The following is a 12891-nucleotide window of genomic DNA, read 5'->3' as shown; positions in this document are numbered from 1 at the left end:
ATTGAACCCGGGTCTCTGGCGCTGTGAGGCAGCAGTGCTAACCACTGTGCCACTGTGCCGCCCGTAGTAGAGGTAGAGATCCTACTGATCACAGTAAAAGGATCTCGGACACCTTTTTGTACTTCCTGCACTATTTTTGCGAATCCTTTTAAAGAAATTACTTAATCCTTATAAAAGGTGCAAAGCTTTATTGTGCAACATGCCCTGAAAAAGGTACATTGTCATCTATTAACATATTCAATCCCTATTTTTCCTACAGAGGTTTGTGCACATTTGATCTTGGCAAAGAATGCAAATAAATGAGCTAGCATGTGTAGATGAAAGACTGTTCCATACAACTTTTCCCACCTTTACTCTGGTTGTTTGGAACAATTGTTTTTAAAAAACGAGCCCTCTTATTGCAGGTGTATTGAAAAGTACAGAGCTCATTGACAATACATCCAGGTGGTTAACTTACCTTAACAATGCTTCATAAAGTCGCTTCCCAAATTTCTCCTTGACCAAGTGGGCAGTATCCCTGGAAGGAATAAAGAGTGAAATGTTTTGCAGCTGAACTCTTCAGAGTTTACAGTGATACTTAATAAAATGGAGAAGCTAACATTCTTTCATCTGGCTTTGCAAGGGAAATTCATCCCATAATAATATGAAGAAGTAATTATTGTTGGGGAATAGGACTGAAGACAAGTACATTCCTCTATATTAGAATGTGAACAATATTTAAAGTCCAATAATTATTACTTCATGTGTAAAGGCACATGGTACATTGGAAGGTTCCCGTCTGAGGCACTGCCTCATTTAAGAGAAATGAAGATAAATGCCCGAGGTTCAATGGTCAATAAAATTCACGATCAGAGCAAAGAAACATCATATTTGCAGTATTATTTGTAATTAATTATCTAGTCAAACATCACACTAAATGGAAATAATCACCAAGGATCTGTAATGCACACTAGACAATCTTTAATAATCATCAAATGGGGATTGCACAAACTAGTTTGAAGACTGATCTCAATATAAATCACTTAGGGACTCCATACTAAAAGGTTGTGCTTAAAGTTTTCAAACAAAACAGTGTCCAATAAAAATGTAGAAAAGACAGATTTACCAGAGCTGTTTTCTGACTGCCTGCCCCTTCAATGTTTCAACGTTAAAGTTGTGTGTTTTTGCTGGCATTATGAAGAACACCACTACTGTTACATCACATTTGTGAACCTGAGAGAGGGGGAAGGAAGGGGGAAGGAAGGGGGAAGGAAGGGGGAAGGAAGGGGGAAGGAGAGAGAAAAAAAGAGAAAGAAATGTAGTCAACTCAAAATGAACCCACTCCAATTAAACAAACTTTACAACAAGGTTTTCACAAGATTTGAGTTATGAATCAGCCTTGCATGTTTAAAAGAAATTAAATGAATTTAATACTTTGAGACTATCCCTTGCTGTTTAGTTCAGCAAAGGATATTTTTAATACTTGCTCTTACATGTAAAAAGGCTAGTAACATTGCAGGAAACAACATGAAACCTTTGTTTGTCAAGGCAACTTTAAAAACAAAAATTCATTTGTAAATGCACATTTATTTGTAAAGTGGGGTTCACCATTTCAAATAATCTCAAAAGCACTTATCCTCAACAGGTGGGGGGGGGGGCGTTAAAAATCTCTCCTCAAAAATGGGAAAACTCGTCAAGTCTCACTTCAGAGACAGAGCACAAAGTTCACGCTGGTGCAAAGTTTGCAACCTTTTGGATCGGGTCATTAAGCCAAGGTCCCAAGATCCCTTGACACAGTTTTAAAGTACAGCTCCTGTCCTGGTCAATATCTATCTCTTAAAAACATCACTAAACCAGACAATGATCATTATATCATGGATTTTTGCAAATTGCGGTCACATTTCCTAAAACTACAAAAGTGACTAAACAAGTCTGGAAAGTAAACTGGGATGCGTGATCATTTTCTTTATAGCCAATTAGCTACTTTGGAAATCTTGTCATTGGTTGCCAAACCTACTTACAAACCAAATCTGTCCACAGTTATTGAAAGAAGTGAGCCATCAACTCGATTTCCTTGTTTTTGGATGACCGCTAGTCTGGGAGTCCTGATTATCCATCCCTATTTAACAACCAATCTCAAATATACCATCTCTGACAATGTAGCATTCCCTCAGCATTGACCTGAGGCATTATCCTACCAGGGCCCTGAAGTGGAGGTTTGAATCATAGCCTTCTATCTCAAAAGACAAAAGACAAGATGGCTACTAAATGGACTAAAAATGTCCTGTAACCCTGACCAGAAACTGAACATGATATTTTATACCATAAAAAGGCACGCACACAAATTTTTACAGTGGCTGCAAGTGGTGGTCAGAGGTTAGGAATCCTGCAATAATTAACTCATCTCCTGATTTCCCCAAAGCCTACTCACTATTGACAAGGTATAAGTCAGGAGCATGATAGAATAGTCCACTTGAGTCTTGTTGGAGCTGTACAAGACTCAAGTAACCTGACATTATCTAAGACAAAGCAGTCTGCTTGATCACAACTCATCCAGTCCCTTCACCAATAAGGCATCTACAAAGTGCACCACAGTAAGTCACCAAGGCTTCTTTAATGGCACCGTCTAAACTTGCAATCACTAGAAGGACAAGGATCATTGAGGCATACAACACCAAGCAATACAATCCCCAAATGGGATGATATCACCATCTTTTCACTGTCGTGGGGTCAAAGATCTGAGCATTCCCATCTTAACAGCACAGCGATTGTCCCTACACCCTCAAGGGCTGCGACAGTTCAAGATGACAGGAAAAGACCAATTAATGCTGGCTTAGCCAGCAACGTCCACATCCCATGAACAACTTAATAAAAACAAGATGCAAATCATCATCATTTCGGGTGAAATGGCATGACAAACATAATGCACAAAGATATCAGGAGAACATTATATTTCACTCTAAGTGACACCATACCAAGGGTCAGAGGCTGTGGCTGGGTTTCTACAACAGCACAACTGACATAGCAAAGATAGGCAGCAAAAGAAATTCAGCAGATACAAAGGAAGTACTATAGCTGCTAGGAATAGACAGAATTTTTCATCCTCCCTTTCCCCCCTACAAACCAATCATTTCTTCTGGTTCATGTTTTCGAACACTGCTGACTGATTACACAATTTTACAAATCCGATCATGTTTTGATGAACAAATGCTATTTTAATCGTTCTTACAGTAACCTACACATAACTTGGAGATTCTCTACCAATCTTGCCCTCAGCTGTCTATCGGCCCAGTGTTCTGTTAACTCCCCCGTCCTGAGACGCTCCTTATAATCAGTCCCTTCAAAAACACAAAATAAGAGTAGGTTGATTCGGCCTGCAAGCCCACTCAGCCAAAGAGATCTGGCTGATCATCCAACTCAGTACCCTGTTCTGACTTTCTCCCCATACCCTTTGATTCCTTTAGCCCCAACTTCTTTGAAAACATTCAATGCTTTGACCTCAACTGCTTTACGTGGCAGAGAATTCCACAGGCTCACCACTATTTGGTGGCTCTCAAATTTTGCCTGATAATCAAATCTGAGATGTACTTTGGGCAGTGTTGGAATGTCAAATGCAAGATGTCTTCACACAGAAAATAAAATAAATGTAAGTATGAACTCTGAGACCTAAACTATCGTTCACAAAGTTGAACCTTTTATGAATGCATTTTTGCCCAATAACCCTGATTGTGTCTTATTCTCCCCTCATGGACTTCTTCTGTCCAGTTCCAAAAACAGGGCTCTAGGCAGAATGATAGTGTTGCATATCAGTGAGAAAAACCTCACCCCTGGGGAAGTTATGAGAAAGAATTCTGAATTCTGAATACTTGAGACACACATTGAGGAGGGATAACCAGCATGGATTAGTTAAGGAAAGGTGATGTTCCACAAGCTTAATTGAACTTTTTGAGTGTTGAGGAGGTCAATTCACTTGATGTGTCCTCCATGGAATTTGACAAGGTCTTTCATGGCAGACAGATCAAGATAGTTAAGCCCATGGGATCCAAGCCAAAATGGCTCAATGGATCCAAAACGGACAGGTATTGATAGGAAGGAGAAGGCAAGGATAGAGGTATGTTCCTGTCACTGGATATCTGTTTCCACTGGGGTTCAACAAGACTCAGTTTGCTGTTTATGATGTACAATCAAGAAATTCATCAATGTCATGAAAATACTGCTTAATAGCGAGGTGGTTATCTACAGATTGGTCAATGAGGTGACAAATGGAATTCAACCTAAAAATAAAAGGCCAAGGTAATTCACTTAAGAGTAAATAAACAAAAGAAATACACTGTGAATGATGGGCCCTGCAAAGTACTGAATGCCTCAGAGACCTTGTTGTGTATATCTACAGAACGCTGAAGATAGGACAGCAAGTGGATAAAAGGTAGTTAAGGCAGAGGTTCGGTCAGGTGGTTGAGGTGTTCAAATGAAGGGATTTTTATGTATCGATTGCATTGTAGATCAGATGAAATGGATTTTAAGTTTTTATTCCAGGATGTCATACAATGTACAAACCAAGCTGAAGAGTGATAGAAACCTGAATGATGCTCAGGTTGAAATCAATTTTATATAATGTCAGAACATTACCTCTTATTGTCCATTGACAATCTCTATAAGCAAATGATTATTAGAACTTGGATTGCTTTCCTGTTAAATCATGGAGGAAGAGTTTTGCAATATTTAAAAGGAATTTGGCTATGTATTTGAAAAAGGTAGAGATAAGAGAGAGAAAGAGCAGGGACAGAGGATTACAATGAACAGGCGCTCTAAATGAAAATCAGCAGTGCAGGTTTGGCAACATCTTGGAATAACAACTTTCTTTGTACTTAGAATCTATTTCATCTGATCTGGATGAAATACAATTCAATAAAACCACACTATTGAGAGCCAATGAATATAAATAGTATCCCGCATGCATCTGATACATACAAATCTCTTCATTAGAAGACCTCAAGCATCTGACCAAACTGTTAGCTTCGAACAGAATAAAATGTTTCCATCACAGCCAATTACAAAGTGCAACAAATAAAAGTAACTGGTTGAGTATTCGAGAAGACCTGCTCCCAGATTAAAACAAGATGCTTTAGTGAAGACTAATGGTGCGTCTTCTGCAAAACTTTCATATTCTTACCCGGAGGAGAAAGTTTAACCTTGACAAAGCTTCTATGAATACATCAGCTCCTTTATTCGTAAATTCATATCTACCAGCAATGAAGAAGAAGAGAGTCTTTTCCAAATTGAAATCCAGGTGGCTGGAATCAAACAGAAATTATTTAAAAGGGATGGAATATGCTCCAGTAAATAAACACTGCAATAACTCATCTGTGTATAAAGATACAAAATGGACATGTATAGAACTTCAATGGATGCTTTCAGAATTCAGAAAGTCTGACAAGTACTAAAAATAGTATGCAAGGAGTGGATATTTTTGCATAACAGCCTGATACTGAATCTCTTTTCAGACTAGATTGCCAACGCTTACAGTGTGTAATCTTATACACAAAGCAAACAGGACCGATGGAGCATTGGTGATAATCATTACATAAAACAGAAGCAACTTCAAAAGGATGTACGGAACAAGCCACTATTAATGAAGCAAAGAGAAATATTACATTTGTGACATTATAAACGTGGTTGGAAATAAAGACAGACTTTGCTGTATACCAGTTTTCTGCATGTGCAATTTTTTGTTTTGTAATGGATTGAACCAGTGAGTAAATTGGTGCATGGAGTAGAAGATTATGAGATTAGATTCCCTACAGTTTGGGAACAGGCCTTTCGGCCCAACCAGTCCATACCGACCCTCCGAAAAGTAACCCACCCAGACCCATCTCCCACTGACAAATGCACCTAACACTATGGGCAATTTAGCATGGCCAATTCACCTGACCTGCACATCTTTGGATTATGGGAGGAAACCCACGCAGACTTGGGGAAAACGTGCAAACTCCACACAGACAGTCGCCTGAGGCTGGAATCAAACCCAGGACCCTGGTGCTATGAGGCAGCAGTGCTAACCACTGAGCCACCATGTATTAGGTTTTGTCAAGACACAGTTCATCATTACGGGTCTAACTTCCAGTTGATAAAATTTACTATGAAATTGTGATTTAACAGCATTTTCCACTCTCCAAAAACTTTTAGTTTTACCACAATACTTAAAAAGGAGAAAATAAAAAGTCAAAAAGCAATACCCATAGAAGTGGCCCCGAATAAATTCTTGGATGCGTGACTTGTACAAGGCATGCAGATTCTGAAATTCGTGCATGGCAGAGAACTTCTTAATATTCAAGCCATTCGGGGTAATGACATCTAGAGCAAAAAGAAAGATGAAAACTAAGTATGACAGAGATGTCACCCTCCAGATGTCAGCATCAGTTTGTTTTTAAAAACAGCAAACATTTAAAAATGAACCTCAATGAAATGGGACAATATTTTGTCTATACTTGAGGGTTGGGAGAGTGAGGTGGTGTGTTCTAGCAGGGATATACATTGTGTCAAAGACCAGCCTGGCCACTCTGCTATCAATAATTGTGCTTCCTTATACAATGGGCCAAAGTGTCAGAAAACATTCAAGATGATGGAAGTAAATCAACCATCAACATAACTGTCTCGAGTGTGTGGTTCTCAATAGCTCACAATGCCCAGGAAGCCCAGCACAATAATGGCCAGTTAACACAAACTAAACAAGTCATTTAAATCAAAGATAACATGTAGAGCTCTTCATCAGTATTGTTAGTGTTATAAGGAGAGACCTGGACATCTTAATTTCAAATGTTAGCGTGCTAAAGGAGTCTTCATAGGGAGGCACCAGGAAACAACACGGGAATAGGAATAGGCATACAAGACTCTTTAATTATGACAGGAGAATAAAGGAAGGCAGTAGTCATGCTCAACAAATATCAGGAAATTATGCACAAAGAATGCTCAGCATAAAACATGGAACAGGATCCCAGATAATTGTAGAACCACAATCCTCCAAAATAACCTAAGAATCAGTTGGATACACTAGTTGGACGTTTGGGTCACTCTGGACAGATGAACTAAGGATGGAACAAATGGCCTTTATCACATGCGATTCTTTCAACTCTGAAAGCTCAGAAAGGAATCAAAGCCACTCTGCGACCACTATAGCAATGCCGAGTAGAGACGGAAGTTACTGAGGTTATCACGTGCTCACTGGAAAAAATATTATTGCCATAAGACCTCAAAGAAGTTTGACTTTGAAAACTCTTAATAAAAACATTGCAGTGAAAAAACAAAGAATCTGCATGTTCTAAATGTCTGCATCACAAAACTCAAAGCTAGGTGTACCAAGTGGCAGGATAAAATCAGTAATGAAGTCCCTGGTGACAGGGCAGGACTTATATACTTAATGGCAAGGTCCTGTGCTGAATAGAGACACCTTGGAGTTGCTCCTTTAAGGTTAGGTTGTCTTTGGTTCCACCCCACAACCCTCCCCCAAGAGGTTGTAAAGAGAGAGGCTCTGAAATGCCTGGGGTTGATCTATTTGAAGCAGCTTTTTTTTAAAAAAAAAAGATTGTGCAATGAAAGGGGATCGGCCAGTTCTCCCAGCTCAGCTTTTCTCTGGTTTGGGTTTGGTTTTAGTCAGTTGTGAAGCTGCTGGACCCAAAGGAGCAGGTCCAGGCTGATCCTGCCTCTCTCTGACATCTCTCCTGTAAGACCCTGGGTTTGATTTCATGAATTGTGGTGGGTGAATGGAATAAGCTGCCAGAGATGGTGGTGGAGGCAGGTTAAATTACGACATTTAAAAAGGCATCTGGATGGGTCTCTGAACAAGGAGGGTTTAGAGGGATATGGAGCAAAAACTGGCAATTGGGACTAGATTAGATTAGGATATCTGGTCAGCTTGGACAAGTTAGACCAGAAGGGTCTGTTTCCATGCTGTACATCTCTATGACTCTATGGCAGGCTCCAAAGAGAAGTGATTATAAAATTTGTTCTTCATGCACACAAACAATTTAGGTTCCTAGTTACGACTCCACACCAACCCCACCCCCGCTACTGTAAAGAGTATGAAAGTACTTAAACATTAATTCTGCTCCAGCTAGGAATGGTGTAATGGATATATGCCAGTTCTGAAGGAGGGTCACAACTCAAAACATTTCTCCCCATAGACACTGCCAGACCTGCTGAGTTTCTCCAGCAATTTGTTTGTTTCCAGCATCCTTAGTTCTTTGTTTTATTATGAGATACATGCTTGCCAATGAAGCAGCTAAAAACCTTGCTCTTTTAGGGACACTTGAGGCTTGTCTCGATAAAGGGTCAGATATCCTCGCCTAGAGAAATTGCTCAACTTAAAATTAAAGCATTGTGATTTCTCAAGTACACTTGCCAGTGGTCAAGTTTGCCAGGAATTTCTACAGCAACATATTTTTCTGTTCATAAACTACAAAATAATAAGTTAGAGTACAAAAACAATTGCTTATTGGAAGTTGATAATGTTTGGCGAAGATGGCTCTATGAGTTTTGATTTCATAATGCAGACTGAGGATGAGCAATCTCCAAAACTGGATTTTTTTTAAAAAAAAAGATGCAGAAGACCTCAGCATGCAAGCCTTGCCTGGTTTTCTCTTTATCATGTTCTCTGCCTCGACAGCAGTGATGGCAGAGACAGTCGTAAACACATGAGCGCAGTGGGTACTGGCTCGCTCCATACAATAGCGATGGTAAATCTGCCTTTCCCCCGCTTCCTTGTCAACATTAAACTGATCAGAAGAGAAAAAAAAAAGTGGGACAGTATGAGACATTCAGGAGCTTTCACAATAAGTAAGAACTCAAGTCTTTGCACTAAAGGGAAACATGATTGAAAGACAAGAAATGCTCAATCTTGTAGGTTAAATACGCGCATTTACAATTCTGTAGCCATTATGCATTGCAATGTGGTTTGACAAACTAACATTTACTTGAAGATCAGATGTCCTAACGAGGGTTTTCCTGATCATAAAAAAGGTCAATGGGATCCAAAAGGCCAGCAGCAGAGCACATGTCGAGTTGCAGTTTACTCATTAAACTACAGTGATAGGCAGATCCCTAAAGGCAGGAGCAGTTTTATGAATGTCAGGTCCACAGCGTCATGTCAGAAGATGCTCATTCCAATAAGAGCTACTGACAGAGAAAGCAAATTTTAAAACATACTAAGATGCCCAACGACACCCTGAACATACTTTTAAGAAATACTCCAGAGGTAAATAAAGTCTTTTTTTCTTCCAACATCTTGCTTCTTTTTAAAAAACAAAAAGGTGGGCGGCACGGTGGCTAGCACTGCTGCCTCACAGCACCAGAGACCCGGGTTCAATTCCCGCCTCAGGCAACTGACTGTGTGGAGTTTGCACATTCTCCCCGTGTCTGCGTGGGTTTCCTCCGGTTTCCTCCCACAGTCCAAAAATGTGCAGGTTAGGGGAATTGGCCATGCTAAATTGCCCGTAGTGTTAGGTGAAGGGGTAAATGTAGGGGAATGGGTCTGGGTGGCTGGCGGGTCAGTGTGGACTTGTTGGGCCGAAGGGCCTGTTTCCACACTGTATCTAATCTAATCAGTAATACAAATCATTTAATGAAAAATAACTTTAAAGAAACAAATTCTGTCACTGAAAAACTCCAAAGAGAGCTTCTTGATAACATTAGGCTTCTACAGTTGTACATCCAAGTCACGTGGGTGTAACCTCCTTATAAACGCAGGTTACAAAATCACATTGCTCCAGAACCAATGTTATTAATTGGCCAATGGTACTCTTCTCTAAAGATGAGGATGCATTACCCCATTGGATTTCCAGTCAGGAGTCAGTTAGTTCAATTGGGTGGATGGCTGGCTTGCAATGCAGAACGACACCAACATCACAAGTTCAATTCTTGCACCATCTGAAGATCCCACCTTCTTGACCTCCTAATGAGGAGGCCTATGGCAACTTTACCTCTAGGGGGTTGTGAATAATTCAGGATGCAGAAGAAAATCATGTGCCCAGATTAACTGGAGGCCATGTCAATGTGTTTTGAGTTGTAACAGAATGTTATATGTTTAAAAATCCACATGCCTCCCCTACTGAGAAATCACTCCAACCATATACCAAATAGTTTAATAATGCAGAACAAATAATCATCCCCAAATAGTACCCGACTCAAAACTGGCCATCAGGAAACTCAAAGCAAATGTCAATATTTCTTCCCCACTCCCAAACATTAGGAAAAGCTTCCTTATCTTGCATGTTCCAATATTACTGCATTCCCTACCCCCATACTGACACACTTCCCACAAACCAGGCAGAGACTCAGGAGGGCCAGTCACAACATGCAAAGTTATCCACACTGCTAGCCAAGTTGTCCCAGTCGATCTGCAACACTGGGATCTGCCAGCAGCATGGACAATTACCAGGCAATGTCCTGTCTACAACAAAAGTCCAACCCTTTAATTAGCACCCTATCTTGATTATCAAAGTGATTGAAGGCGTCATCAACAGCAATAAGGTGCTCATTGATGTTTAGTTTGGATTCTACCAGGTCCGCTCAACTCCCAAACTTATAAACAACCTTGGACCAAACATGGACAAATAGGATGAAATTCAGAGGTGAGGGCAAAGTGACAGCCCTTTAAATCAAGGCATCATTTGACTGTGTGACACCGAGTCCTAGCAAAACTGTAGTCAACACAAATCAGACAGAAACTCGCCATTGTCTGCAGTCAAACCAAGCACTGGGGTGGGGGGGGGCGCGGGGGGAAGATTGCTGTGGTCACTAGAGGTCAGTCATCTCAGCCCCAGGACACTACTGCACGAATTCATCAGGGCCCAACCATTTTCACCAGCTTTCTCCACCACTAGGTAAGAAGTGTGGACATTTGCTAAGGATTACACATAGGGTGCTTCATGCAATCTATGCTCACACAGTGAGACCTGGGCAATATCAAGACTTGAGGTCATGTTACATTTGTGACAAGTGAGTGCTGGGTAATGACCAGCTCTAATAAGACAGAGTCTAGCCACCTCCGCTTGATGTTCAACAGTAATATCATCATAGAATCTCTCGCTCTCAGAATCCTGGGGTCACAATTTATCAATAACTGAACTAGACAAACCAGTAAAATACAGTGGCTACAACAGCAAGTCAGAGGAATGCTGTGGAAATCAAAATGGATTTCTTTTCCTCCCGGTGATTGTTCAGAATCGTAATGGAAGACTTTCCATTTTCCTAATGGACGTCATTTGAGAAGCTCAACACCATCCAGGACAAAGCAACCCATCCACCACCTTCAACATTCACTCCTTCTACCATTGACGCATTATACCCCATGTGAAAAAGTGTTTCCCCATTTTGCTCCCGAATAGCTTAGCACCAATTGTAAGATTACATCAGACTTCGAACCACCTCAGAGGAAACTAACTGTGGGGACTATATGAAAGTTCCCTGTATTGACCCTATCATTTTCTTACAATATTTTGAACACCTCAATTGCAGCAGGCCTTCCTTTCATACCAAGAGTTTTCAGATATAAGGCACAACCAAACATGCACCGTGGAAACATTTAACAAATTACAAAGTCAAATTATGTGCCCTTTCTAATTTTTGACAGTAGTGTGTTTTTTTTCTCTTCTTCTCAATGAGACATATTTTTGTTGAAAAGATTTGGTTTATTATTGTCACATGTACCAATGTATAGTGAAATGTTGTGTTTTGCGTGCAGTACAGATAGATCATGCCATACAAAAGTGCATTAGGGTATTAGAACAGAGTGAGGAATACAATGCCTTGGCTACAGAGAAGGTGACAAGGAGCCAAATCAACATTAAATTTCAAATTTGTGAGGTTCAGTCAGAAGTCTAATAACAATAGGGAAGTAGCTGTTCTTTATTTTACATGCATTTTACCATTTACTCCAAAACAATTAGTCAACCTTCTATGATGCTGCATATAGAAATGGGAGATAACATGTAATCTGCAATCAAAGCAAGTCTATGCTTAATGAATTTTTAACTTGTAACCTAAAAGTGTTGCACAGAACTAATGAGTTGTCCAACTGATATGTCAACAAAATCACAATGTCAATGAAAACAAATCCTTGCAATAACTCTGTACAGCAGCAGTTACATTTTATTTACCCTGTATTCTCATCATTCTTTGGGCAAAGATATTTCTTCTCTATTCCCCATTAGGCTGCTAGGCAACTAATCTTTTAGTTATCAGCATTTTTTTCTCGTTCCCACAATCCTGGTATCTATTATCAAAATATTCACTTAAAACAGATTTGACAGTAGAGCACAGCTGAAGTATTCAAGGCAGCAGTGAATGACTATTTGGTTAAAAATAATGTGTAATGCTACGGGCAAAGAGCAGGAATTGGCACTTGTTAAGTGAGCATCATAACCTCTGGGTAATGGCCTCCTCCTGTGCCAAAACAATTCTCTGATTCAACGAACATCATGAGGCAGTTTAGATAAAGTACAGGGGAACCTCGATTATCCGACTACCAATTATCCGAAAACTGGATTATCCGAAGGAGATCTCGAGGTCCTGATGGAAACATTATATCAAAGATGTGTTTCCAACAGTGATCACATCTTTTGTTTACAGTGATTAAACAGACACCGTCTCCAAATGACTGACTGCCTGCCGTCTCTCTCCCCACACTTTCCCTGGAGTTCTACGTGGGGGTGTACCCTAAACCCCCTCTTCCCTAGATAATCTCTCCAACATCTGCCTGTACAGGGCAAAGGTGGAACCTGTCAAAACGTTGCAGTGAAAAATTGTATGTGTGGCTGTGGCTGTGTGCGCGCGCGCTCTATTTAGAGACTTACCCCACAAAGGCAGCAGCAGTCTTGTTGTTGGTGTCCAGACCAACTGCCCTGGAAAGGGGAGAGG

General features: G+C 40.3%; 1 protein-coding gene across 1 annotated transcript in view; it reads right to left on the bottom strand.

The window, feature by feature from the left end:
* Positions 1-12891, bottom strand: part of gys2 (glycogen synthase 2) — a 46365-nt gene that overhangs the window by 15929 nt on the left and 17545 nt on the right. Inside the window, exons 5-9 of the mRNA XM_043713433.1 lie at positions 8606-8750; positions 6216-6333; positions 5153-5273; positions 1106-1212; positions 458-517 (exon numbers count right to left, since the gene is read on the bottom strand). Of these exons, the coding sequence (XP_043569368.1) occupies positions 458-517; positions 1106-1212; positions 5153-5273; positions 6216-6333; positions 8606-8750 (551 nt within the window). The remainder of the gene's footprint in view (positions 1-457; positions 518-1105; positions 1213-5152; positions 5274-6215; positions 6334-8605; positions 8751-12891) is intronic.

The sequence above is a fragment of the Chiloscyllium plagiosum genome, chromosome 23 (assembly GCF_004010195.1).
Source record: "Chiloscyllium plagiosum isolate BGI_BamShark_2017 chromosome 23, ASM401019v2, whole genome shotgun sequence".
In the NCBI taxonomy this organism is placed as follows: domain Eukaryota; kingdom Metazoa; phylum Chordata; class Chondrichthyes; order Orectolobiformes; family Hemiscylliidae; genus Chiloscyllium; species Chiloscyllium plagiosum.
This window is presented reverse-complemented; position numbering and strand designations above follow the sequence as displayed.